This window comes from Balaenoptera acutorostrata, chromosome 15 (genome assembly GCF_949987535.1).
Source record: "Balaenoptera acutorostrata chromosome 15, mBalAcu1.1, whole genome shotgun sequence".
Lineage (NCBI taxonomy): Eukaryota > Metazoa > Chordata > Mammalia > Artiodactyla > Balaenopteridae > Balaenoptera > Balaenoptera acutorostrata.
The window spans coordinates 8030243-8053273 of NC_080078.1; the positions used below are offsets into that span (position 1 = coordinate 8030243).

The 23031-nt window shown below is 50.0% G+C and overlaps 1 protein-coding gene across 6 annotated transcripts in view; it reads left to right on the top strand.

Moving 5' to 3' along the window:
* The first annotated feature begins 1652 nt into the window (after positions 1-1652).
* Positions 1653-23031, top strand: part of CUX1 (cut like homeobox 1) — a 376899-nt gene continuing 355520 nt past the window's right edge. For 2 of the 6 annotated variants that reach the window (XM_057528359.1, XM_057528356.1), the window contains exon 1: positions 2442-3483. In XM_057528359.1, the coding sequence (XP_057384342.1) occupies positions 3154-3483 (330 nt within the window). In that variant the 5' untranslated portion in view covers positions 2442-3153. Of the gene's footprint in view, positions 1908-2377; positions 3484-23031 lie in introns of those variants that run through there. The other 4 variants (XM_057528358.1, XM_057528361.1, XM_057528360.1 and 1 more) reach the window with 4 other exon arrangements.

The following is a 23031-nucleotide window of genomic DNA, read 5'->3' on the forward strand; positions in this document are numbered from 1 at the left end:
GGACGGGAATCGCTAGAGGTGGCAATGCTGTTTCCCGCTAGGGGCCTGTCTTTGGGACAGGGCGTGGCCAAGCGCGGGGCGCGCGGGTGGGCACGTGCGCAGGGACCAGAGGACGCGAGTGTCGGGGCGCCGCTGCCCTCTACCGGGCGGCGCGGTCGGAGCTGCAGCGCGGTCGCCAGCCGACTGCGCCGCGCGGGCTCGGGCGCCCCACACCGAGCCGGCCCTCGGCGTCCCGAGGTCGGGAGTGCCCTGCTTGGCGCGGCGTCACTGCATCTGGGGCCAAGGCTCCCGGCGCCCGCCCGCTCCCACCCACCTGCTTCCTGCCCTTGCTGCTGCTCAAAGCTGCCGCCGGGACGCCCAGGGAACCCCCCTGCAGACCTCGGGAGTCGCGCGTTGTCGAAACTGAGGCTCCTAGTCGCCAGTGGCGGACCTGGGGGCACGTGTGTTCTCCAAATCTCGGGGACTTTCATTTCCAGTCCCTTCATTCAAAAATGTTGAGTTCACTCCAACGATCAACGCTAAACCCTCGAACTCAGTTGAAATGCAATTATATCCCACTTACATGTTTTATTTTGTGTTCCTTACAGATTTTATTTACATATAATTTTTGAGATTGAGGAATGTGGGGATTTGCTTTAATTACACGTTAAAAGAAGGGCGGGAGAGTTAAAGTACGGTATTCCTACTGGAAACTCAAACTCACACGTGTGTATAATCAATTAAAGATGACGACCATAAAACGCGTACTTCTTGCCAGGTTTCTTCGAAGAAAGAAATCAAAAGAGAATTGACTTTGGGGTTTATATTTTAGCATTCCTGTAAACTAGGGGCCATGCTTTTTGTTATGAGCGTACCCACACTTCCCAAGTTTTTGCACCCAAACCGATGTGTCTGAACTACAGGAAGTTTCTAAGGCTGTTCCGCTTAAGCGGTGCGGGGGGATACAGAACTGGGCTCCAAGACTTTTCCTGTCGTGGCCTAAGCCGGCGCAGCTCCGGCGGACAGGGGCCATTGGGACCCCCGGCCACCGGGGGCGCGGTGCGGCGCGGGGACCGCGCGGCCACTGTGCGGGACATTAACGTGTGCAGCGACACGGGGGTCAGGGCTGCTTTCCCCCGTCTCCAGTGCCCCCAACATGAAACGCCGTTCGTGGCTGGCTCGGTCTCTGAGTCGGCTGGGTCGCAGGGAGAGGGTGTGCGGCAGCCGACCGCCAGAGCGCCTCGCACAAGCGCCGCAGCCGTGGGCCGGGTCCACGCGGGGTCGGGGCTTGGGCAGGTGGTCGCGGCGGCTCCGCGCGCTCGGCGCCCTGCCGGAGGGCGAGTGAAAGCGGCGCGGGGCCGGTGCCCTCCCCAAACGGCCGTCCGCTCCCAACAGAGGGCCCAGAAGGGGCTGCGCTGCGTCGCCGCCCGAGACCGCGACCCCCCGGCGCTCGAAAACCGCCCCAGGTGAGCCGGGCCCGGGGCCTCCTGCGGGGGCCCGGGGCGCCCCTCCCGTCGCCCTCCAGCGCCCCCTCGGGGCCGGGGAGGCGGCCGCCGCCCGCAGGGGCCGGGGGCTCGGGAGGGGCGGGGGTCGCGGGCCTGGCGGCGGGCACGGGGGGGAGGGGGTAGGGGCCGCGCACGCGAGGCCCGGCGGCCGCCGCCGCGCCCTCGGGCTCCGACTCCGGCTCCGGCTCGGGCTCGCCATGGCTGCGGCGGCGCCGTGAGGAGGAGTCCGCGTCCTCCGTGGCGGCGGCGGCGGCCGGCTCCAGGCCGGGTTTTGGCGCCGCCCGCCTGCTGCCTCCTGGCGGCTCCTGAACTCCAGCCCCCTCTCTATCAGCCTCTCACTCCGTCTCAATATGTCTCAAGATGGCGGCCAATGTGGGATCGATGTTTCAATATTGGAAGCGCTTTGATTTACAGCAGCTGCAGGTCAGGCTTCTCCTCGCTCGGCCTCTCGCCCGGGGGTGGGGGCTGCGGGCGGTCGCGGCCTCCCCCGGGGCCCCGGGCTGCCCGGCCGCCGGGGGGCCGCGGCGGAGGGGAGGAGGGGGGTGCCGGGGAAAGCGGGGCCGAGTCGGGGATAAGTCCCTCTCGCTCCCCGGCCCCCATTGATAACTCGCTTGATCAGAAATTGATCCTCTTTGTTCAATTCATCGATCAGCCCAAGATGGCGCCGGGAGCCGCCGCCGCCACCGCTGCCCCCGGTGTCGGCCCCCACCCCGGGCGCCCCCCCGGCCCTGCGCCGCCGCCGCCACCGCCGCCGCCGCCGCCGCGGGACCGGGGAGGGGGCGGCCCCGGCGGTCCGCGGGGTGCGCGCGCGAGCGGGGAGCGGGCGGCGGGCGGCGGCGGCGGGCGCTGAGCCGGGAGGGGGCTGCGGCCCGGCGGCGGCGCCCGGCCGCGCGCCCCGCGCCCCCGGCCCGCCGTATTCCCGGGGAAAGTTTGTGGGGAGTTGCTGTGGGGGTGAAGCGCCTGCCTCTCCAGGAGGAGCCGCCGCCGCCACTGCCGCCGGCGCGGCGGAGCTGGGGCTGGTGGCGCTGTGGTGCCGCCGGCTCGGGGGAGGGTCAGAGCGGCCACCGGCGGCGGCGGCGGCGGCGGCGGCGCGGCCCGGCTCCGGCCAGGCGGGCGAGTGGCCGGGCGGGCGTCCGCGCTCCCCGGCCGGCCCGGGCCCCGGCCGCGGCCCCCGGCTGTCAGCGGGCGGGGACCGCGCCGCCGCTCCCCCGCCAGGCGTGGGGCGCCCAGCGCGGACCCCGGGGTTTGTTTACGTCCGGGCGGGTGCCCGGGGGCCACCCGCAGACCCCGCAGCCGCCCCGCTCTTTTGTGTGCCTGCAGGAGCGGCGCGGAACCGGCCCCTCCGCGGCCGGGAACCCCGGTAGGGGCGCTTGGGGAAACTTGCTGGGGGCGGCGGGCGCCGCGCACGTGGAGCCCGGGTGTCGGGTGTCCCTGGGGCGTGGGTCCGGGCGCCGGAGGAGGACTGCAACTTTCCCCGAACGCAGGCCCGGCTCTGCGCCTGGGCGCGCGGTCTGTCCGGGCCGGGGGTGCTTGCTCCCCGGCGCCTGTCCGGGCCGTCCTCTCCCCGCGCCCAGGGGCTCCCGCGGACCCCAGTAAACACCCCACCCCCCGCTCCTCTCTGACCCTCTCCTCCGAGGCCCTGTCCTCCCAGCAGGGTCCGCGGGGGGCAATGGACCGCGCGGCGGGTCCTCTTCGAAATGCCTACTCCGATCGGGTTCTCGAAAGCAAAGCCCCGGGGGCCTCGCTGGACTGTGGTGTGCCGGGCCGTGGTCCACGCGCCGAGCCCCGGGCGCCGAGGGGGCATCGTGCTGGGGCTCCACATCCGGCGCCCGAGCCGCAGCCGTGCCCAGGGGGCGCGTTCCTGCCTGCCAACCCCCACCCAGGGGAGCGGCGCGCCCTCGGGGTCCGCCCGGGACCTGCCAGCTCCGCGCTCGCGGCGCCTGGACGGCCCCGGGACTCTGCCAGGTGGATGTTGTGCGTAGCCGGAGCCAAGTTGAAGGTGAGCGGCGTGTGGGCCAGAAGCTCCGCGAGCGCTGGCGGTGGGGTTGGGGGGGGTGTCTGCGGCTAAGAGGGACCCTGGGCGGCCTGGCGCTCCGGGGCGGGGGGGGTGGGCCCTCGGCGTCCCTGGGGGACGGCTGTTGATCCCAACTCTAAGGTGTGCTTGAAGGTAAACTTGGCCGAACTTTCCTAACCCGGAGGACTGGTGATAGTGACCTACAGTACTTTTAGGAGGAAAGCAAATGAACTCCAGATGCGGGCTTGTATGAAATGAAGCGGATTGGATTAAAATGTATATAAACGGAGTCTGACAACTTTAATTGTGTGTGCTTGTTTTCTGCTCTTGCCTACGTAAGAGTGGTAAAGCAGACTCATAGTCGTTATGAAATTTTTTCAGATTTCTCACTTAACTAGCAAGAAGACTATGTGAAATATGTATTTCCGATAAGATTAAAACTTAAAGGAGTTCGTGTTTATTGACTAAAATAGATTACTCCAAAGTGTCTATTGTGTAAATTAGATTCCTGAATGTAATGAACACAGCTGAATGGCATTTTTGATAAATTGGTCTACCCTGTTTTAGTAAAAATAGCTCCCTTTTACCATAATTTAATTCCTGAGCTTACTGTAAAACCCGTTGTGGAGTTTTAGGAGACAAACCTTAATTTTTTTTTTCTTGTCTTCCTAAATGTGACATTCTGGCTTAACACCAATGCGGTTTTTTCTTTAAGCATCTTGGCAAAACTGCCTGGGAGGTGGATTTGGTTTCTAGGGAGTTATTATATGAACTCTTTGACCCCGGCCCACCCCCCCCCCCCCTTTGGTGATTAGCTACTTCTTCAGTGTAGCATGGTTAACTGTGTAACTTTACTGAAAAGTTTCCCTGTCAGTTCATGTGAATGCACTTTCCGATGTTGATCTTGAATTTTAAAAATTCTTTGAGCATCGTTTCTTGTTACTGAGCAGCCATTGGCTTTTGGTGATAGATAAGGATTTGGCCTTCAATGATTTCCTATTGCCGCTTCATCGCCTGTTTGAAAACCTTCAGCTGCCTGTGGAACGCCCAAGTTCCAGGAGAAGGCTAAAGTAGTTCTTTCTCTGGGCCCTGAAGAGGCCTTTTGAATTGATATCTAGTTTAGCGTCACCTCTATTCCCACAGACAGTAAGTGAGCCAGTGGGACTGCAGTTTGAGAAGAGAGAATTCATTAGTTTCAGACTCTTCTCATCTTTCCAGAACCCCTTACACCGAGATCGAGTTGCCTGCAGAGCCCAGCGAGGGTTGTGGTATTGCTACCTGAGGGTAAAGAGGCTGGGTCTCGGAGGGTCCAGGTGAGTTGAGGCAATTGTGCCCCCGGCAACAATGCGGGGAGCCCAGGCTGAGCTCTGGCCCCTCTGCTCCGTCTGACTTGAAGCTGCCTTGGGCTGTGCAGTGAGTGCCCAGGAAGAGAGTTTCTGAAGACTGAGCTCTATTTTGTTTCCTTTTTAGTCCCAAAGTCTTGTTGGTATGGGAATATCAGTGCTCTGGCCTTGTTAAGACTAGTTGGACAAGTTTTTATCCTATCCCAGACTTGTAAAAACCAGGATTCTTTTTTTTAATAAGAAAACCACTATTGTATAAATTTGCCTTTTAAATACACGTTAGAAAAGAGGACACTTTCTAAAACGAGCTCATGTAACTCTGTATGTTAGGGTAGCTTTTTGCCAGTGCCTGGCTTCCCTTTAGGGCGTTCATTATTCCTAGGTGGTGACTAGTCTTTCCCTTTAAGGAACCTCTGCAAAAGTAACCTTTAAATGTTTTCCTCTTTTTCAAAATAAGAAAACAATTTCATTTTTGCTGCAAGTCCATTTTCTGGTTGCTTTTATTTTGTTTTCTCCTGTTAAGGAAGTGTGTATGTTCCCAGCCCTCCAGAACTCTTCCCTCTAGGAAGTATATTATTTTGATTAAAATATGTATCTCATCTAGGACCTTTATAAAATAATGAGTAAACAAATGGAGGGGTTCCACACAGCTGCTGTCTTTGTTTTCTTAGTTCTCTTAATATCATTGTCTTTGAGATTGAGTGTGGAAAGGGGGTCATTATCAGTTCATTAAAGTTTTTTTTTTCTTCTTTTTTTTTTCTTCTATACAAAACTATGTGTAGGGTTTTTGGGGGGGGGGTTTGTTTTGCCTTTTTTTTTTTTTTTAAAGGTGTAAGTCAGTGAAGGGGTTGAGTTACGCAGCACCTCCTGAGGCAGTTGGGTCCATAGAGGCCCTCTTCTCCTGCTTCCCCAATTTCACCCATCTCCTGCCAGTAGTTAGTGACATGAAACGGACAGATTGCTGGTCCCCTGAGAAATGACTCTCTCCTAATCCACTGAGCTAACCTTAAAATTAAAAATACTGTCTGGTGAGTTGATGGAGCCCAAGACCTTTAGTGGCTGTTGAAGAAGTTCTCTGCCCTGTTGTATGCAATTCAAACGAACCCACTAGGGTTCACGTGGGGCCGCGGGGGGTGGGGGGAAGGTGGTGTGGAGGGGGGGGGTCCCTGTGCAGAAGCACCAGGCTGTGCTTTGAGACCCTCCACTCCGAGTCTACCTGGAGCAGTCAGCAGTCTAAACTGCTCCTGAGGCTGTGCTCACATTCTGTGTCTTAGGAGAGAAAACAGGGCTCCAAGTAGAAAATCCATGTGCCTTTCAGCTCATTTATAAAAGCACAAGGAACATCCGCAGTGAAAGGAAGGAAGGACAGATTTGTTAGAGGAAAAGTGGTACATTTTTAAAAAGAGAAATTCATCGTGTGAAAAATCCTGCAGAGCTAGGCCAGATTCCCACCCGTGCTTCTGTTTTTTTCAGGTCACACGTTTGGCCTCATGTAAGTGTCACATATTTAAAAGACAGGTATATGTGATGGACTAACATAAATGCCGACTAAAAGTTACTATAAACATTAAATATACAGGATCATATATTTTTAGAAATTATTTAAAAACGTATTTAAAATTATCTAATGTATTATACATACATTATATATATATAGTAGCTTTCCCTATGAAAGTTCTGATTTTTACAATTGTCAGATAGAAATTCGTGTATTTCATCCTATTGTTTTGTCTGAAGCTCTGCATTATGGCTGCAGAGAGATAGTTTTGGTTTCAGCTGAAATTCCCCTGCCTCTGATTGTCTAAACCAGACCCTTAATCTTATTTTAACATACTTAAAATGTTCAGAAAACCCGGAAGAATTGTTTTGTATAAGTAGCAAGTGAATGTAGTTTAAACACTCAAGCAGTTCTGGTATCTAATTGGAAACAGGTGGAATTCTTGGAATCCTGTGTTTGAATCTTATTATAGCAAAGCCCAGAGACACTTCTTACTTATGGCCATTCATTTTGTCGAAGCTGTTTGAAATGGGGCTCTGTGACCTCTCCCTGTGCCCCACTGCTGTTTACCTGGATGGTCAGCTGTGCTGGGCGTTCTAGGGCCCGGATACCTGTGTGTGCTTGGACGCCCAAGAGAACCGTGCATGTGTGGATCACGGAGTGAAAGGGGAACTTTAATGGCATAATTAGATGAGCGATTTATAAATTTATTTTTATTTTTATTTATTTATTTTTGGCTGTGTTGGGTCCTCGTTTCTGTGCGAGGGCTTTCTCTAGTTGTGGCAAGCGGGGGTCACTCTTCATCGCGGTGCGCGGGCCTCTCACTGTTGCGGCCTCTCTTGTTGCGGAGCACAGGCTCCAGACGCGCAGGCTCAGTACTTGTGGCTCACGGGCCCAGCCGCTCCGTGACATGTGGGATCTTCCCAGACGAGGGCTCGAACCCGTGTCCCCTGCATTGGCAGGCAGATTCTCAACCACTGCGCCACCAGGGAAGCCCCAGATGAGCGATTTAATATCTGTATCATATAACTAATATAGCAAAGAAATTTGTGATTTCTGATTAAATAAACATTTGTTGACATGAGCATTTGGGTACCTTTTCTTATACCCTGATAAACATTTCAAATTCAGAAAGAAATTACTTTCCCTAAGTACATTTAGAGATGTAACCTTAAATAGCAACCAAACCAAACCAAACAAAAAACCAGGTTAGGAGGATATTTCAATAAAATGTTCATGGTGGGGCCCTCTGAATTATCTTAGTCATTTCTCCTATTCTACTTTTCAAAGTCAGCTAACAGCCTTGGGTTTGCTTTATGTTTAAGAACCAAGTTTCGGTTGGTGTTGAGGTGCTGATTTGTGTTGAGCTGTCGGTTCTCACAGTCTTGGATTTGCTGAGCTGTAATCAGTCCTGCTTTTCAGCTCTCCTCTGAGAACGCTGGTAGAGGAGAACGGTCTTTGGCTGGGCAGGAGGTGTTCCTGCAGGGACTTACCTGGGATTGAGGGGGTACCTGTGGCATAGCCTTCATTTGTTCTATGGCTTGAAGCCGCTTTGAAGCACCTGGGCTAAGCACCTGGGGTAATGCACCTGTGACTGAGGCCTGTGTGCTACCCTGTTCACATAATGTGACATAGTTAAAAAACACAATGAAGGCGAACAGCTCTTTCTGAAAGACGTCTAATTTGTTGCAAACCCCATCAAGAACCTTTCCTTTGAAAAGTAAACAACTCTCTAATAAAAATAATTCTAATTCTTGCTGTAATTAAATTCTGATAGGATGATGTTAGTGCGCAAAATAAATGTTGTCAGTTTCTTCATTTGAATCTGAAGGCCTTTCCTTATGCAGGAGGCCCCCCCCCCGGCAGTCTGCAGAAGTTTTGTGTTTATTAGAGCCCTGGGCCTGGGGCAGCCCGGGAAATTCTTCAAATGTATGATTGGTAGGATCCTTACGCAGAGGTTTCCCCCCACCCCATCCTCAGGAACACCATGGGACAGGTGACCGGAAAGGAGCGGGGCCGGGAGTGTTCAGTCCTTCCAAGAATTTACCCAACACGGCAGAGCCCCTGGAAGAATAGGTGGGAGGTGCACATGAAACTGACTAGATTCTGCTTCCTTCTTTGAGGCACTTGTGAAGCTAGGAACACCAACTATGTGATCCACACCTTTTATAAAACACAGGAGGCCACAGCAGGGCCTACCCAGTCTTGCTTGTGGCCGACTCAGTCAGCTGACAATTGAAATCCTGGATGCTTTTGACTGTGATTTATGAAGTTAATGTCGGAAGAAATTACCAGAGCTCTCTCTGAAGCTTGTGCTTTCTTAGCATTACCCTGAGTATACCAGCATGGGGCCGTTTTCTTAGACATCTTTCTCTTTGACTGTGTTTATCTAATAAGTTAAAGCAGTTAACGTGTTTTTAAAAAGTTATGCATAGTTGTGAGGTGCCTTGAGTTTGGTTAAGGGAAAAACAAATTGACAAATTAGCTCTTTCTTAAGTGAACATTGCGAAATTGTGAGAAATAGAATGCCATTCTTACTGTCATTAAAATTTTATTTGGGTGTTGACAGCTTTTTGCTAAATGTAAGACGTTCAGATCCCGTCCACCCAGCTGTAAAAAAACAAAAAAACAACCCAACCAGCTCAAAAGCTTCTTTCCAATTTTCCAATTTCCCCCAAAAAGCAAGACGGCCTTTCTTAAACACTGGGTCTTTTCCCCTAATAAATTGTTAACATTTTATTTTCTAACATAGTTTTATATTTTGAAGGCCAAAAAGAATATGAACTCATTTTAGGCATCTTGGTTCAGTTGTTATTTTGGACCTGCAAGGGTCTTTGGTTTATTGCCACCTTCCCTTGGATTTTTAGAGGAGAAATTGCTGTTTAGATCAAAATAATTTGATTTAAAGCTAGTAAGTGACACCAAAGGTAAATCCTTGTCTTGAAGAGCCGGAAGATGCAAATAGAAGCAAGGCCCGTGAGCTGCTGGCAAAGGAAGGGCCGCTTCGGAGCCGCCCTCAGCCTGGGTGCTGCCAGCCCCGAGTGCCTGCTCTCACCCTGCTTGCCCTCTCTGAGCTCCCGCCCTGCCAAGCCTGTCCCCTCCTTCGTTGTGACAACTTTTTTTTTTTTTTTTAAGTATTTGTGGAGCTCCATTATTTTGAGATTCTTGGAAGAAAGATACTATGTAAATGAAAATTAAAAATAAAATTCTTGCTAGAGGGAATTGTACATTCAATTTTTTGATTAGGTTTGGAAAAGATTTTTTTCTCCTTACCCTGAAAATAAGAACATTCTGTTGCTCCTGTCACCATTTTTGCTTCATTGTGAAAGGTGTGGCAGATAATGGTGAAACACATCCTTTATTTTCTGTTTTTCACCATGATAGTTGCCCTAGAACTTGAACCCATGCAGTTGTGTGTACAGTGAATTCTTTGTTTCACATTGTTCTACTCTGCCCAGCTGCCCATAGGGCACAAACCTTTTAAAGGGGAAAAGATTTGGGGTCATCACCATGTAGAAGTTACAACTAAAATACGTAGACCTGCAAATAAAATTCCACCTTCCCTTCCCGTTCACACAGGAAGAGGTGTTGTAAGTTGTACGTTTTTGAAACAGAAAGCTGTGAGAACCAGAGTGTTCTTGTCAACCAGTGTAGAAACCTCAGTTTACTGGCATTGCTTCATTTCACTTGTACCTCAGCTCCTCGTTTACATAACACAGTGTGCTGTCACACCGTTCAGCCAAGTAGGAGACAGGTCAGGTTTGGAGTCATGCTTCTGCTGCACAGGCATGTGTGGGACCCAGGAGCCAGACAGGAAGCCCAGGCTGCTGCCAAGGTGCCCTGTCCAGGGGACCTGGTCTGCCAGGGACCTCAGGGGCAAGCGCAGAGGACCAGCGAGGTGGCCAGGGCCTGGCGAGCACTTACCCTGGAGAGCAGCATGACGCAGGCAGGAAGTTGTCACCTGGAGCCAACCGTCCCTGGGGGTTGGGGGAGGGGGAGGGACACATGCTCTTCCCCCCATGGTTCCTCAACCCTGGCACCCCTATTTGTCAGCATTGATACGGGATCGGAAGGGGAAGGATATTGCCAGTTATGGTTGAATGTCATTGTCAGGAGGAGTAAGAGGTGATCTGTGGTGATTGTTTTACGTTGCTCTGTGTTGGTATGTAATTATGCTGTCATTTTAAGACACGCTGATACTTTAATAAATCTTGTGCGTGTGCGCAGTTAGTTTTGAAGGCTGCTTGTATGTGAGAGCCAAATCTTCCTAACTACAAGAGCTGAGAGTGTAGCCTTTACTTGTTTGAAGATTGTCTGTCTGAAACAGGTCGCAATCCATTATGTATGTGGCTGCCAGGTGAATCTTCCCAAATCATTGATTTCATCACGTCATTCCTCTCCTTAAAGACCCACAGTGGCTCACGTTGGCGCAGAATGGCGACCACTTTCCTTAGGAGGCAGAGTTCCTGACGGTTGTCTCCACCCCACCTAAACCTTTTCCCCACTTAGAAGGATCCCAGATCCATGCTCCGTTGGGGAAACTCCTCCTCCTCCCTCTGCACATCTGAGTCTCCAGCCTAGTTTATGCACTTCTTCATTTTAACCAACGCCAAGGGAGCCCCTGTGTGCCAGGCACTGTGATGCAGGGTGAGAGAGCCGCGGCTCCCCGCTGGAATAGCGGGCAGCCTGGTACGGGCAGAGGTGCGCCGGGCGGCTGGGAGGCGGCTGTCACAGAGCGTGCGCGTGGAACGGTGGAGGGCTGCAGAGGATTGGCGTCCAGATCCGGGTGGGATGGGCAGGGAAGGCGCCCAGAGGCCGGTATTGCTTGAGCCGAGTTCTGTGCACCTGGGGACGCATGGGAGAGGGTGTTCCAGCAGAACAGTTGGGAGGTGGCCGGTGGTCACTGAGCTCTGGCTGTCTCCTTTGCTGTTTCTGATGGACCCCACATAGCACCCACTTAGCTTCCCAGGCACGCTCCTTACGTTGCTGTGCACCTGCTGTTCACTCTGCCCCCTGCTCTGGCACCCACCACAATTCTCGGCACCCAGTGAGTCCTGCTGCACGAGAACTGCGGGCTTCTTTTAGGGAGCAGCCCTGTGTATTTCTGATTTGGGACTCACTCAGCTAGTTAATTTAAGAAAGCAAACGGAATTCTTCTTAGGATTGTGAAAGGTAGGCAGTGTATATTAAAATGGCTGTGTTTTGAAAGCTACTGATAGATACACACTGATAGAACATGTATTTCTTTTTTTATGCCCATTTATTAAACTCCTTCTTTGCGAAGTGACATATACGTTGGTTAAAATACACATAATTGTATTTGTGGCACATAACACAAAAAATTCACGTTTTTAAAAATAGAATCGGGCAGAACAATTCTTTGACAGAGATTTATTCTCTGACTCTGCTCACAGGCTGAATGGGAGGAAACTTCCCCATATGAATGGGGAAAGTTGGTACTGCAACGGTCAGGACTCCACCAATGCAAGAGAAAGCGAGTAGCAAGAAACACGAAGGCCTGGGGGTCAGCGCCGGAGAAACGTCTCAGGAGTGCTCGGCCCCCAGAAGCTGTCCAGTGGGCCTGGGCAAAGGCTCCCGAGCAGCTCGTTTCACGGCAGTGGCCTTCATAGCCTGCGTGCTTTCTCTGCTTCTTCATTTACAAAGAAAGTACCTAGGGTATTTTTGTAGGGGTGACGTCAGTGTCTGGCTGCATCAGCATTTGCATGGATTTGGGGAAGTGAGGGCTGCCAGGACCTCACCAAGGGGGGGGGGGCGCTGAGAGGAGCCACCGTCCCTGGGGTCCAGCCTGGGGGGCTGATGAGGGGGGCAGGGCCTGGTGTCCAGAGGGACGGGGAGGAGGAATAGGAGCCCCCCCAGGCAGTGGAAGAAGACATGCTCCTTTGTTGGGTTTTGTGGGTTTGGGGGGGACTGGCGGGAATTCAGGGGCTGAGCCCTGGGAAAAAGGAGGGGTGAAGTGCAGTGGAGAGGTTTTGATGTTGAAGTCTCCAAGATGGGTTGAAACCCTGGGTTTGAAGCCTGTGGAGGATTTGTTTGCATTTTGGTTGGTGCTTGAGAGTTTGGCATCATTTGCGGTGGGGAGGGCTGAAGAATTAATCTGGGTCCCCCCCTCCCACCTTGTGTCTTAACTTCCCCATTTCTGGAGCTGGGATTGCAGTGATGCTTCAGGAAAAGGCAGAGAAGAGAAGGAAAGCATTGGATTCCTCATATTGTAGCTGGTTTTATGTCCACTAGTGACAAGACAGATGATTTAAAAAAATTTTTTTTATGCTATACATATATATATGGTATCAGCTCTCATTTCCTGAGTATTGACCCTGGGCAGGATCTGGTTTAGGCTGTTGATTTCTTTCCTGTCGTCCACACCACAGTCCCATGGAGGAGCTAGGATCCGGCTGGAAGGTGAGAAGCCGCGAGGAGAATGTGGATGCCTGGGGCTGCCTCTGTCCCGTCCACTCTTTCCCTGCCACCCCTGCTGTCCCTGAGAGGAGCTCTCCCTTGAAGCAGGGTCATCGTGATGAGGCGACAGGGGGCGCAGAAGGGGTCCCCTGTCCACAAGCTGCCCAGGATGGGGGTGGGTGAGTCACTTAATGTGAACAGCTGGGGATTGCATAGAGTCTCTGAGGTGCACATGAAGGTACTTGGGTGACCGGTGGACAGACACCTTCTGGCCAAGGCCTCGCTGGATCCGAAACATTTTCTAGAGCCTCCCCTGCCCTGAGACTTCAGAGTCAGCTCCCAGCAATAGAGCTCCAAAGAGAATTATCTGAGAGAGAATCCTTCCCCAGGCAGTGAGCACTCCCGTTAGCAAACTTTATCTTGATAGTTGGGGTACAGTTACAGCATTGGGGTGAACATCACCCTCCTTGTGTCACCTGCTGTCCTCAACGCCCCATCTGTGCACAGAGCAAATTTGTGGGAAGGGTTTTGGGGAAATGGAAGGCAGGAGAGAGGCCTGATGGTGGGGCCTGGGCCGGAGGGAGGGAGGGAGGGAAGGAGCTGGCTCAGGAGAGGCCAGGCACTGTCCAGCGGGCAGTTCTGCCATGAGCACCGGGCTGTGGAGCGTGAGTCTCTCACCAGGACTGTTCTCTGACACACCTGGCCTGATGCTGGGGCTGGGGAGCAATTCGCCGTCAGATGCTAATATTCGCCTTTAACCTCGTGGCAGCCAAGACGAAACAGCCCCCCTCAGCCCCTGGGAATCTAGTTGCTTTAGCCACTGTAGTGATACTGAATTCACATCCACTCCTATCACCCGAAAAGCATCAACCACACAGGGTTTTGCTCCCAGTTGCACGTGAAGGCGGTGCTGGGGTGTGTTCAGTAAGAGGCCGGCTCTGTAAGCGGTCCTCAGGTGGACATCCATCCCTTGATAAAAAGCCTGATCAGATGACACGCCTTATTTTCCTCAAGGAGTCATCATGGAAAAGCTGAGTGTTTAGGCTACTCTGAATTCAGATGATTATTTTGCATGCCTGATTTTTTGGAGATGATGCGGCTTGTTTTGTAATGAAGTTGTACATTTAGTAAGAAAATATGCGCAAGGGTGCGCTGGTCTCAGAAATAAGGCAGCATGTTTGAGTGAGGTGGTTTGCAGTTTTGTTTGTTTTTGGAATGACTCATTCTTTTTCGTAGGCTGTTGGGGCCTCTCATTCATTCATTTCTTGAGCGGGTCTCTGTGGTGCCCAGTGTCCGCACTGGATCCTGTTCCAGCCCCTGGGGTACCAAGAGGAATGAGCCCGCGGCCCCGCTGGTCAGAACTGCAGGACACACGGCATCCGCAGGCATCAGGTTAGGGGCTGGGGGTGTCTGATGTGTGCGGAGGGCAGGACAGGGGCCTGGAAAGATGGGCCTGGGACATCGTGCTGCACTGACCTCCCCTGTGAGCTAGGCGCTATTCTAGCACAGCCTTCTAGTGACCAGAGCAGCAGGACGTCCCTGCCCTCAGGGAACTTACCATCTAGCAGGGGAGACAAAGTAAACACAGGAGGAATAAGTACAGTACAGAGTGCAAGTACGTGCCCAGGGCCTGGGCCCCGACAGCCTCTGTGCAAAGCCCTGCTGAGTCAGTTCTGTGTTCTGAGGGCCCTGAGAGATGCTGCTTTTAAATGCGAGAGGGCCAATTCAGCTCTCAGATTTGTGTTTAGGAGGGTTCTTCCAGAAGCTCCTTAGGACAGGCTGATCAGAGTGTGAGGGGGTGGCGTGGTGAGGGATGGAGCCGGGAGGGTAGGACGTCCTAGTCCAGTAAGAGGTGGAGAGGGACTGGGCCAGGAGAGAAGATGCCAGGCTGAGTGCTGGTGGCCGAGGGACGAGGAGGCGCCCGGGTCCTGGCGTGTCCAGGGAGGCTGCTGGGGTCGTGGCGGCGTGGCAGAGATGGGCCGAGTGAGTGGCATTTGGACAGGCCGCCTGGGGGAGAGGCCTCAGCCGAGGAGACTGGGGCTGGGGGAGGGGCTGGGAGCAGCGCCTGGAGGAAGGAGTGGTCTTCAGGTTCCAGTAGATGCTGAGCGGCCAGCAAGCCTGTGTCACCTGGTGCCTGGTGCTGGCCCTTCCACAGGTGGCCCGTGCACACGGGCCGCTGGGCTGGGCCGGGCCCCAGAGGTTGATTAAAAGCAGGTGGGGTGCCGTCCGCCCTACTTGAGCGTTGGGTGTGACCCAGACATGCATGGAGTCAGCCCGGCTTTCTTTTATTCATCCCTATTTGCTTTTTGTCGGTAATCCTTTGTAATTCCCTAGTTTCATGGTGTAATTTTAATGGAATTAAACTTGAACACTTCAATTTGTAATTAATCATGTTCGGCTTCAATTACAATGACTAATTATAATGTGATACCTGGTGGCAAGTCAGGTACGTCCTGCTGGCGGGTTCCTGTCTGCCAGCTATTAGGATGGCCACTCTCTGTCACCAGGGGTGCGGCTGCCTTTGGGGCTGCCCGCTGCCTGTGTCCCACCCCACCAGGGGCAGCTCCAGGACCTGTGAGGTGTGCACCATGGGGGAGGTCGTGGGCGAGGAGGCCTGTTTTAGGACGCAAAGGCTCAAACTTGTTTTCAGGTCAAAGAGCTAGGAAGGCAAGTCTGGGGGAGGCCGGAGGGGAGGAGCAGGGCACTACTGTGGGATTTCTCTACTTACTCTGCGATATTGGAGGGAGGTCGCACTTAAGTCAGTGTGAACACGGCCTGAAGAACGGACAGGATGGTTTAGGGAGAAAGGAAAAGGTGCAAGAACGACCTTGGGGTGAAAGAGGGGGGTGGGGTGGAAGCTAGGTTTAAAAATGTCACTGTGGGAAGTATTCCCAGGTGGCCAGTGTGCAGGGCTCTGGGACCAGTAAACTGCCTCAGACCCCACGATGGAGCTTTGTGTTTGTGGGCTTCCTCTTTGCATGTGGTGGTGGTTTTATTTTGTGTTAGGAGGAGGGGTTCTTGCTGAGAAATCTGTACCCCGATCGACCGTTGCCCCTGAAGCTGGGCACTCCCATCTCCCGCTGATGGGGAATGGCAGCCCTTCCCAGAACTGGGCTGGGGGGTGCATGTTCGCTCGAGGGCGCCATGGTGGGCCTCCCGCCCCTACCCGCACAGCCTCAGTCTCCAGACACTCCTGCCATCCCGCTGTCCTCCAGGGAAGCTTCTTGGAATGGACTTCCAGCAGTGGTGCCCGCGGGTGGCATCCAGTGTCCGGTGGCCTGTTAATTTGAGAGGCTCAGGGCATCTGTTCATAAGCTGATTCTTACATCTGAAACTAGGGAGGTTTTCTTGATGCTCGTCTGTGAGTTTTCCAGCATTTCCCCTTGGGATCGTGCTGGCCAAGGGGCTGTGTCAGCAGCGCAAGCTGAGGCGGAGCTTTGGGTTAGGCCACGAGGGCACCTGAGTGTCTTACGGATTTCTGTTCTTTAAGGGAGAGTTAGTTTCACACTTGGGAGAGGGAGCGCGATGGCGCAGCACGTGCTCGGAAGACTCTTCCCTGTTGAACACGCTGCGTGCTGTCCCGGTGCGCAGGGCAGCTCCCTTGACACGATGCCTGATACCTCTGCTCGGTTACTTTTTAAGATAAAATTCATACAAAACTCACCGTTTTAACCATTTTAAAGTATACAATTCGTTATTTTTTGGTATGTTCACAGTGTGGTGCAACCATCACCACAGTCTAATTCTAGAACGTTTCCAACACCCCATCGAGGACCCCATACCTGTCAGCAGTCACTCCCCACCTGCCCCACGCCCCCCAAGCTCTATGTAACCTTTAATCTACTTCCTGTCTCTGTGGGTTTGTCTATTCTGGATATTTCACGTATAAACGGAGTCATACAATATGTACGTGGCCTTTCGTGTCTGGCTTCTTTCACTCGCTGTGATGTTCTGCCGGTTCACCCATGTTGTAGCAGGTATCACCACTTCATTCCTTTTTATGGCTGGATAATATCCCATGGTGTGGATATACAGCTTCTTGTTTATTCTTTCATAAATTGATGGGCATTTGGATTGTTTCCACTTTGGGGCTAGTGTGAAGAAGGCTGCTGTGAACATCTCTGTGTTAAGTGTTGATGTGACCATAGGTTTTCAGTTTTCTTAGGTATATACTCAAGAGTGGAATCGCTGGGTGGTAGGTGGTGACTCTGTATTTAACTTTGAGTCTGTTACTTTGTGGCTTCTTCTGTGTAACTCCTGTTTGCTCTGGGGGCACTCATTTTAAGGCCCAGACTGTTGTTCCATCTTAACTCTGTTCTGTTCTGCTCTGGTCTTCCTCTTGACTCCTTGTCGGGTGCCTTACTGATGGGGATTCCCTCCCCCCCCCCCCCCCCCCACCTTTGGGACCACTGTTATGTGCAGATGGATTGTGGAGAGGCTGGGAGCAGTTTGAATGAGAGCACACACTGTTGGCCGCCCCCCTCCCCCCACCTCTCCCCTCCCGGCCTTCCCTCCTTTCTCACCAGCAAGGGGCCTCTCCCCTGGCCAAGTGTGATGGGCATTTCACTTCATTTTCTGCCTGTGAACACGCCTGTGGGAGAAGAGGCTGCCCAGGCCTGCCGCCATCATCTTAGCGCCAAAGGGGGAAGCCCAGGATGACGGGCAACCACAGAGGACGTGGAGCAGGGAGGTGGCAGGAACCTGGGCCCTTGCTCCTGCAGCCGCCCTCCCTCAGCTCTCTATGATGCCAAACGAGCATTATAGCTGAAGTCCAGACCACAGGAAGCTTCTCCTGACGGCTTTGGCTGGGTGTGGACGTGCAAGTTATGTTTCTGAGATACGCTGGTTCTGGCTGAAGGCAGACCTGAGGGTGTGAGAAGAAAGTGAGCGCTTGAAGCTCTCTTTTCTGACAGCAAGCAGAATCCCATTTGCCAAGCCAGATGTCCTTCAGTACTTTCGATCCAGCCAATAAAGCACTGAGCATTTAGAATGGTTAATATAAGTACAATTAGAAGCTGGTGTAAATTGTGGATGAAATTGACAGGTTCCATAAGTTACAGCAAAATACCAAATCTTCTTCAAGTAGAAGATGTATGTGTATCTCTGTGGTCTGTCAACCCAGACAGGTATATCATCTTACCTCCTTGGAATAGAAATGAGGGGCTGCTATCAACCCAGTTCACTATAATTCTGAAAGTTTAGGGACATCTTGCCAGTTGTTTTATGTCAAAGATTGAAATCCTTAAGTCAAGTTGTAAGAACTTGAATGCTCTCATTTCTATACTATGGGCAGGAAAGAGCAAATCCCTATTTTCTGCCTGCGTTCAGGGCATGTGTGTGTGTGTGTGTATGTGTCTTGTGTGTGCATGTGTACACACACGTGTGTCTCCCCCCACACGAGTTGCAGTAATCACTTCTCAGTTCACAGCACATCATGATTCATCTTCCTAATTTTTTTCTCCTTTCTGCTCTATCCCCATTTCTAGTCCCCTCCTCTCCTCATTCTAACGTCTTTAATATGCCTCTATATGGATGTATTCTTGTAAAGTGTGTGGCCTGTTTTGTATGTATAAGTAGTTATAATTCATAAGCGTGGCATCGTGCTATAAATCTTTCTGTCTTTCCCTTTCACTTCTCACTGTTTTTGAGATCTGTCCATGTTACCCCCCATAAATTTCATCATTCATGAGAGCTACATCGGATTCCACCTTACGAATCCACTTGTCTTAGTCAGCTCAGGCTGCTATAACAAAATACCATACACAGGAGTGGGGGTGGGTTAAATAGCAGACATTTATTCCTCACAGTTCTGGAGGCTGGGAAGCCCAAGGTCAAGGTGCCTGCAGATTCAGTTCCTGGGGACAGCCCTCTCCCTAGCTTGCAGACAGCCATCTTCTTGCTCTGTCCTCAACATACATGATGAAGGGTCTTGAGAGAGAGTGAGTCTTTTCATAAGGACACTAATCCCATCATGGGGACTCCACCCTCATGACCTCATCTAAACCTCCCAAAGGCCCCACCTGCAAACACCATCACATCGAGGGCTACGGCTTCAACATACGAATTTGGGGGGACACACCATTCAGTCCCTAGCACCACTCTAGCTCACATGTCCATTTCCCTGGGGATGGCCCCCTTCGGTGGCCTCGGGCATCCTTACACGTGTCTCCTAACAGATGCCCAGGAGTAGGATTGCTGAGTCCCAGGGTGAAAAGTGTTCTTAATTTCACTGAGCACTGCCAGAGTGCTCCCCAGAGCGCTGCACAATGCTTCTCTCTCACAGTCTCATCAGCGCTTCCTAGAGACTTTTGCCATCCTGATGGTTTTAAAGTGGCATTTCAGCGTTGTGATCTTTCTCTGATCACCGGTAAGTTTTCTACTTTTATAAACCTCTTTTTATACTTGTTTAGGTTTTCAGATTTACTTTTTTGTAAATTGTCTGGTCATATATTTTATCCTTTTTTACTTTTTAAAAATGGTTTACCGTCTTTTTGTTGGTTTGCAAGAGTTTCTTGTATGTTTACATGCTAACTCTGTGTTGGTTTTCATGTTTGTAAGTATCTTCTCCCGGTCTGTCACTCGTTTTGTTGATTTGTCTGTAGTGTCCTTCAATAAACAGAAAAACCTAATTTTGATGAAGTCAAATCTATCAATTTTTCATTTCAGTCTTGTTTGAGAAAATCTTTCCCCACTCAAGATCGCAAAGATACTCATACTTGGACGGCCATAGAGATTCGTTTAGATTTTTAGGTTGGAGATGGTTTTCTGTGTAGAATGTGATATAGTCAGTTTTTCCAGCACCGCCTGCCAAGTGGTCCAGTCTCCTACCCAGTGATTTGGGAAGTTACGTCCACTGTATGCCAAGTCCCCATGTACATGTTGGGTATGTTTCTGGGTTGTTCTTTTGTTCCAGTACCCTATGTGTTTCTTCTTGCACTGGTGCCACACCGTTTTAATTTCGTGGCTTTATACATATTTTACTTTCTGATCAGGTGAATTTGATCTTTGCTTTTCTCTTTAAAAATATCTCGGCTCCTCAAGGTCTGTTATTCTTTTGTGCCCATTTCTATCAAGTTCCCCTTAAGTTCTGCTGGAGTTATATTGGATTTGGATCAAATATACAGATTAATCTGGGGGAGAATTAAGAACTTTCAAGTTGTCCCGTGACCGAGAATATTTCTCCATCTGCTTAGGTCTTTCTCCAGAAAGGTTTTGTGCCTTTGTCATTAGGTTAATTCCTAGTTCTGTACAGTTTCTGTAGTATTGCGAACAGTGACTTTTTTATTTTTAAATTTTTTTCTGAGTGGTTATTGTGGTGTGGAGGAAAACAACTGTTTTTGTTCACTGATTTTGAAACTGGCCAGCTTGCTGAGTCTCTCATTGGTTTTACTAGTTCACTTGAATCTGTTGCATTTCTCTGGGGAGGATATCATATGCAAAAAAATGACACTTTCATTTGTCCCGTTCCTTCGACTCCTTATACCAAAGTGACTTGTGTTGTCAGCTGGAACCCCAGGGACTCTGTAGCAGAGTGGTGATGGGGCTTTGCCTCTTCTTTCCTAGTCTGGGAATGTGCATAATGGAGATTTTTGATAGCAGCTTTAATCGGGTTAAGGAACTACAGGACTCCATTGTCTCCACTTTTCTGAGAGCTTTCATCATAAATAGGTGTTGACCTTTTCCTTTAAATCTATTCATGTCTGGGTGATTTTTATCCCTCAGTCCATGAATGTGGTAAATTACAGTGATTGATGCTCTGATGTTGAAGCATCCATTGCGTTCTTTGATCAACCCTTCTTTGTCTTGTATTTTAAAATATTGTTGGATTAGATGTATAGTTGTCACATCTGTGTTATTAAATAAAATTGGCCTACAATTTTCTTATTCTTACCTGGTTGGAATTGAGGTTATGCTGGTCTCATAAAATGGGTTAAAATGGTTTTGGAACCATTCGTATGAGATGAAGATGATCTGTATCTGAAATTTGATAGGGCTCGCCTGTAAAACTGTGGGGCCTGAGCCTGAGAGTGTGCTGGGAGGCATTTATAATTTCATTTTCTTTGTTATTAGTCTATCTGAGTTTTCTGTCCGTAGACTGATTTTGGCATTTTATAATTTTCTAGACATGTATCCATTTCATCTAGGCTTTAAGTTTTATTCTTGTGTGATTGTTCATAATATTTCCATTATTTTTGTAAATCTGTTTTTCGGCTCTTGCTATTTCATTTTTCTTTCTGCATCTGTAGTTCTGAATTTGTCTAAAACTTGTTTATTTCAGGCTGATGTAGAGTTTTGTTCATCTTACTAATCTTTAAAGAAAACCCAGCTTTTGCTCTTTTTAACCTCTTTGTCTCTATTTTTTGTTTACGTGGCTGACTTCTCACCTTTATTTCACTCTTGTCTCTTTGAGGTCACTCTCTTTTCCTAACTTCTTTTTTTGAAGTCTCAGCCTTTTAATATGACTTCTTTCTCATTTTCTGATAAATATATTCAAAGCTGTAACATTTCTTCTAAGTATTACTTTAGTGGTGGTCCACAAATTTTGACCTGTAGTGCTTTCATTTTTATTCACTTTGTAATTTTGTATTTATTTTGTAACTTCCATTATAATTTCCTTTTTAACCAAAAGGTTATTTAATAGCATACATCTTTCAGAGTTTTGACATTTTTCTTTAATAACTTTTCTTATGCTATTGATGTCTGTTTTTATTGTATATAGTCAGAGAATATAGTTAAAGTGACACTGACTTCCTTGGAACATGTAAGAGAACTTTTGGTGCATTTACACAGGGTGTGTTTTTGTGAATGTTCCACATGTGCTCAAAAATAATGTGTTTTTTGTTTGGGGATACATTTTTCCCTATATTATTTTGAGCTTTTTCATGTTACTTAATTCTTCCGTATCTTAGTTTTTTTCTTATAGTTTTGACAGCTGTTATGTTATATTATGTTAAGGCTATATTGTTAGGTGCACATATGATTATTGTCTTTATATCTTCCTGATTAATTGTTCCCTTTTCTGGTGTATATGTAGACTCTTCATCCTTTATGATGTTTTTCACCTTAAATTCTATTTGTTTTGATGTTTAAATTATTCTCCTTTTTGTTTTTTTCCTTTGTGTTTAGTTTCTGTTTGCCCGATAAAGCTCCTTCTCTTTCATTGTTTCCAATCTTTCCATATCCTTTTGCCTTAAATATGTCTATTATAGATATATGATGCAGAATCTTGTTTTTTAAACCCAGGATGAGAGTCTGATTAGTGAATTTAACTCATGTACATTTATGATAATTGTGATTATATTAGGACTAATGCAATTTTATGTTTTCTTTTTACCATTCCTTTTTTGGGAGGGGGTTCTTTAAAAAAAAATTTTGTATTGGAGTATAGTTGATTTACAATGTTTTGTTAGTTTCAGGTGTACAGCAAAATGATTTAGTTATACATTTATGGGGGTATCTTTTCTTGTAATGTTTCATCGGGGTGAATTTCCTCTGCTGGATTTTAAAATTGTGCGGTCTATTTTATTCTTCTGAAATTCAGAATCTGGATTATTCCCGAAATTATTAAGACCCATCCATGTGTTTATTTTTTCCTGTCAGTTTCTAAAGTTTGTCAATACCTCTGTCCTATTTCCTGTTTCACCAGCCTTTCTTCTCTCTTCTGGTTTTGACCATGCTCATTTTATGTTCTTGTTCTTGAACTCTGCCTTCTCTCCTCAGGCTGTTGGACTAGTTGGTCTGTCTCTTCTAGTGTTGGCTGTTTTTCCCTGTGACCTGTTGTCACCTAGGCCCCAGGGTATCAGCTGATTCCTTGCCCTGGGTGGGGAGGAGTTTGGTGGAAAGGGGTGTGCCCAGGGTGGAGGGCTTAGGCGGGGTGCAGTCGGCCCCTGGGGCGAGCTCTTGGTGCCTTGCTCCAGCCACACCTGTCCTCCTGGGGCTGCCTCCCTCTGATGTTATTGCCCAACCTTCACTGTGTTTCGGGATCCCCTGGGGGAGGGGTCACCCGCAGAGATTCTGATCCTGCTAGTCTGGGGTGGGCACTGGTATTTTTTTCAAAGCTTCTCAAGACAGGAGTGGGGTATGATATAGACTGGCTATGGTTGATCAGTGTTGAAGCTGGGAGATGGGTGCTTAGGGGTTCATTATACTCTTTGTTTACGTTTGAGGTATTGCCTGTGTACAGCTAGCCAAGTCTGATTACCTCCTGGCTGAGACTGACTGACACTGACCCTTGGTACAGGATAGAGGTTGGGGGTGGGGAATGAAACCTAGCAA